At 45.0% G+C, this 5,588-nt stretch overlaps 1 protein-coding gene across 1 annotated transcript in view; it reads right to left on the reverse strand.

Annotated features, from left to right (window-relative positions):
- Nucleotides 1-5,342, reverse strand: part of cdipt (CDP-diacylglycerol--inositol 3-phosphatidyltransferase (phosphatidylinositol synthase)) — a 20,390-nt gene extending 15,048 nt beyond the window's left edge. Inside the window, exons 1-3 of the mRNA XM_083648736.1 lie at nucleotides 5,197-5,342; nucleotides 2,448-2,582; nucleotides 1,562-1,715 (exon numbers count right to left, since the gene is read on the reverse strand). Coding sequence (XP_083504862.1) covers nucleotides 1,562-1,715; nucleotides 2,448-2,582; nucleotides 5,197-5,239 — 332 coding nt within the window. The 5' untranslated portion in view covers nucleotides 5,240-5,342. The remainder of the gene's footprint in view (nucleotides 1-1,561; nucleotides 1,716-2,447; nucleotides 2,583-5,196) is intronic.
- Between the last annotated feature and the right edge of the window lie 246 nt (nucleotides 5,343-5,588).

Here is a 5,588-nt window from a genome sequence, read left to right on the forward strand (position 1 = left end):
CTACGAGACAGGTCCCTGATTGGCCCGTGCACTTTGTAATTTCTGGAAATCTTTGGGGGCGGGGCTGGAGGACAGACTGATCCGCAGAACCAAACAGAATGGGAGTTCATCGAGACAGGGAACGCCCACAAAATGTTACTACGGCTGGCGCACGGGTGGGGTAAAAGTCTGCATACATCTCAATGGGCTGACTCACCAAAGGACAGTGCTGCGGCTCTACACTACAGGATTGGGGATTCTAGAGCAGGTACATAGACGTCTGTTCAGATGTGCGTTTACTGCGGGGGTTAAATCACTGATCGTGTCTGCCTTGCCTGGGCTAGCAGCTAAATGCTAACTAGGCTGAATGAGGAGGACGGGAGGATTTACCCCACCCTGACCACGCCCCCAGCCAGCTACCCCAGCATTTATGACGAGACATCGACTAAACCTATGCGAGCAGTATCGTTTAGCAGGCTATCCATTCCTTACTCTCTCACTGAAGGCTGCATTACTAAGTAACGTGTTACTGTAATCTGATTACTTTTTCAGTAACTAAGTAAGTTAAGAACTAGTAATCTAACTAATTATTTTTGAAAAAAGTAATCAGTAAAGTAAGTTTTATTACCCCAGTCATAATACATGATATTTCTACACACAACTAGTGCTGCACGAGTTGGGGAAAAGGTGTGATTTGCGATTGCCATACTAAACAAATGGTATCTAGGGATGTGCTAGTATGAGTTTTTGACGGTATGATAACCTTGGACAAAAATACCACGGTTTCACGGTATCGATGCAGACTAGTGTTGTCACGGTACCAACATTTTGACTTTGATACCAAGTTTAGTATCACGATACTCAATACCGATACAATACTCAATACCTAATAAATCAGAAAGACAATTAAACTTTAAAAAAATACATGAAATATTTTAAAAATCTAACTATTTGAAATAAAATCATCTAAAAAAAAACAGAATACAGTATATATATTTTTTATAATAAAATCTTTACAAAATATATAGCCATGTAGTCTTCACAACATCCTGTGATATCAGAAAAAATAAACACAACAGAAAAATAGAAACTGAAGCACTGTGTTACAGCACATAGGAAGATGGCTCAGATTGCAAAGTTAGTTATATGTCTGTCCAGCAATAGAATGAGAAATACACACCCAGATTATTTTGTTTGTAGCGACAGATTACAGATGGCCTTAAACGCCACACTCACGTAACTCTTTTTTTTTTTTTTTTGAGTGAGAGCCTCGTGACGCGAGGTTAACACTCATGTGCAGACTTTACCGAGGCACCCTGAAGGCATCATGTGCAGGCTGGCTAGTGGCAGAGCGTTACCTGTGCAGGTGCAGCGTTACCTGTGCAGGTGCAGCCAGTGGCTGGCGGAGCGTTACCTGTGCAGGTGCAGCCAGTGGCTGGCGGAGCATTACCTGTGCAGGTGCAGCGTTACCTGTGCAGGTGCAGCCAGTGGCTGGCGGAGCGTTACCTGTGCAGGTGTAGCGTTACCTGTGCAGGTGCAGCGTTACCTGTGCAGGTGCAGCCAGTGGCTGGCGGAGCGTTACCTGTGCAGGTGCAGCCAGTGGCTGGCGATGTCCAGACACATGCTGAGCTGGAAGAGGAAGGTGTAGGAGGGGTAGAGCAGGGCCAGGTTGACCAGGAGGCACATGGTGGCACAGCGGTCCGTCAGCATGTCCAGCATGGCTCCAAACTTAGTGGCTGCTCCAGACACCAGAGGAGACAGGCGGTTAGAGAGACACCAGAGGAGACAGGCGGTTAGAGAGAGAGACACCAGAGGAGACAGGCGGTTAGAGAGAGAGAGACCAGAGGAGACAGACGCTTACAGAGAGAAACACTGGAGGAGACATGGTTAGAGAGAGAGACACAGATGGTTAGAGAGAGATACCTGAGGAGACAGACAGTTAGAGAAAGAGACACTGGAGGAGACAGTCGGTTAGAGAGACACCAGAGGAGACAGACGGTTAGAGAGAGAGACACCAGAGGAGACAGACAGAGAGAGAGACATTGGAGGAGACAGACAGAGAGACACCAGAGGAGACCGACGGTTAGAGAGACACCGGAGGAGACAGACGGTTAGAGAGAGAGACGCCGGAGTAGACAGACAGAGAGAGACACCAGAGGAGACAGACTGTTAGAGAGAGACATCGGAGGAGACAGACAGAGAGAGAGAGACACCAGAGGAGACAGACGGTTAGAGAGACACCGGAGGAGACAGACGGTTAGAGAGAGAGACACCGGAGGAGACAGACAGAGAGAGCGACATTGGAGGAGACAGACTGTTAGAGAGAGAGACACCAGAGGAGACAGACGGTTAGAGAGAGAGACACCAGAGGAGACAGACGGTTAGAGAGAGAGACACCAGAGGAAACAGACGGTTAGAGAGAGAGACACCAGAGGCAAACTGTCTCTCGCAGCCTACACCATGCTTACATTGATTAAGCGCCCGGGCAGCATGGCCATCGAACGCGTCCAGCAGGGCGCTGAGCAGGTAGCAGAACACAGCAGACACCGGACAGCATGGCATCAGGTAGAAGGACAGCAGGGCCAGCACGATACGGGCATAACCTACACCGACAGGGAAGACAAGACTCCAGGTCAAAGGTCAAGGTCCCTTTGTCTTTTTAAGTCATCAAGCGGTGTTTCCTCTGTCACTGTGTGCAGCCGGGTGCATGTGGAGAGCATCCGGTTGCCGTTGGGGTGGAAAAGCTGAGGCCGAAGTGCTAAAATTGCTTTTGAACATCATTACCTCTAAACTAATTAGACTACGTTTATTTGAGTTTGAGGTCACAGTACGACTAAATTACAATGCTAAATTTAACTTTGCATGTCCTCGAGCAGTGGTGGCGGGAAGATGAAATGGTTGAACTGGGAAAGACACAGATCAGAATCAGAATCAGCTTTTATACGAGGGATCAGCCGACCAGCATGTTTGTAAACAAACGGCATCACTGGGGGAATCACGAGTACACGCAGAGCGCAGAGAGGAGCCGCCATGACAGTCTACCACACCGATAAAAACGATATTTTAGAGCCACAATATTGTATAAATATCAATGACTAGCCAACAAATATCAAAGCTGGTGGGCTTCATGGAAAAAGCATGACTCGAACATGACCGTTATCGCCACACAACTAACTAACGTTAGCTCATAGCTAGCTAGCTATGTTCCAGCACCTAGTGCAGGTGCATGTATTTATATAGGAGGGTGGATTTGCGCGTTCACACCCCGCAGAGTCCCCCGGAAGTCAGGTGTCTGTTGTCGTTGTGTGACGTCACGCTGATTCCTCGTATTGGCCAAGTATGTAGACATACAAGGAATTTGACTCTGGTGTACTTACTTACAAGGGGAAAAGAAAAAGTATGCATACAAGCTAAAACAACAAACAAGGACAGCAATCAAAGGTACATAAAGCAAGTGAACTGCTATTTACATGATATACAATAAGTGTGACGTAGGATGACAGTTATAAATATGCGTATAGACGGTTTTAAGTTGACAACATAAAGATTATATTTTGAACCTGAGCTCACTTCCTGATGCAGTGTTTGCTAATACAGTAGGACAGGACTGTCAATTCTGTGAACGCCATCTATAGGAGAAACAATAACAGTATGTATAGTACCTAGTATGTACAGAGACTAAGAATATGTAAATCACACTGGATTGGAAACGGGCTGTAAGTCAGATATTGCACAGTTGTTTATAAGCAAAGCTTTATTATTGAGACCGTTTTGGGACAGTTATTGCACAGCTAACACGGTTCACCTTAGAGTAGTGTGTGTGTGTATGTGTGTGCGTGTGTGTGTGTGTGTGTGTGTGTGTGTCTGTGTGTCAGAGCTGTAGTCGAATCCGCCTTGGTCGAGTCCAAGTCCAGATCGAGTCATTGGTGAATCGAGTCCGAGTCGAGACCAAGACCGAGGGGGGTCGAGACCAAGTCGAGACCGAGGCCGCAAAACTACAAGTCCATTTCGAGACCAATACCATACCATAGCAATGTGCTATCCAAGGCTACCATTGTATTTATTGACTAAAATAGCATATTGTGTGTATTACCTAAAATAGAAGGAAGTTTGAAAAAACTTTTCAACTAAATGTGCATGTTTTGAGGACAAAATTAGTTGTAGGGTAGCCAGCTCATGCTCATAACAGTAGTTGCACCTTTACTTAAGTGGACTTACTTAACCTACTTTTTCTTACTACTCCACCATCTATGCTGCTATCAGCATAGCTTGACTGTAATATTCTTACTTGGCATGACATTTTAATGTAATCAAATGAATGAAATAATTTGATGTCATACTAAAACTACATAGGATAACTCAGCATTTTGGCAGTCCCTTGTTTAAGTGTGTTTACCCTCCACTATAGAGCCCTGAATGCACATCACATGTCAGTCTGTCTTTCTGACTATTTCAACAATAGGTCTGAGCTAATGACCCTACCATTACAATAACTGTCAGCCAATCACCCCCATCACAAAAACTAAACTAGAAACAATAGCTAATGAAACCAACATGCTAATGGCGAGGTGTCCCCCCCAGGCTACTTGAAACACACACACACACACACACACACACACACACACGCACACGCACACGCACACGCACACGCGCACGCACACGCGCACACACACACGCACACACACACACACACACACACACACACACACACACACACACACACACACACGGGGACAAGACACACTCCATTCAAAAACCTGGCAGTTTAAAGTTGTTTGCATATAGGCAAACATTATAGACTGTATAAATCACAGAATCACGGTGTGTGTGTGTGTGTGTGTGTGTGTGTGTGTGTGTGTGTGTGTGTGTGTGTGTGTGTGTGTGTGTGTGTGTGTGGTGTGTGTGTGTGTGGGGGGGGGGTCTTTCTGATTAAGAAAGTATACATACATCCGATCCACCAAACAGCAATTCTAGCTTTCAGAATTGACTCACAATCAATGTTCCAACACGGTGTATTTTAGTGAATATTGTTGGAATAACAATCCAGCCTTACTTGTTGCTGATGTCGACGATTCCGAAAAACGTTGTTTTACGTGCTGTGCATATTTGCCGACAATAATACAGCCTTATCTTTTTTATAAGATACAAGATACAACAACAAACACCGGGCTAGCTAGCTAACAGCTAACGTTACATGTTGGTAGGCACAACACTCACCGATCAAATTGGGAACGAAAAGAAATATATTTTCCTCTGCCATTGTCTCTGTATGATGCGGTCGCACCAACGCGGCTGGTATGTCACCTGTACTAGTAACAAGTATTATACTTAAATAGCCGATAACGTTACTCTGGCACTTCACTTCTTCGTTTGGATGTTGATGTGTTCCTAACAGTACCTAACAGTGTAAAGTCAGCGTTAACTAATATGCTGCGTATACATTTCAAAATAAAACCTTTTGTAATACGCGCAATATATCATGATCGCTGACGCTGTATATTTTCAGTTACAACGTAGTCTAATTCCATGTAGTGCTTCTAATGAGTATTATACGATATGTGCGGTTGTGCACATCCTTGCTTATTGTGTGACAAATATACGCTTTTATT

Source organism: Poromitra crassiceps (genome assembly GCF_964638095.1).
Source record: "Poromitra crassiceps genome assembly, chromosome: 13".
NCBI classification, from domain to species: domain Eukaryota; kingdom Metazoa; phylum Chordata; class Actinopteri; order Beryciformes; family Melamphaidae; genus Poromitra; species Poromitra crassiceps.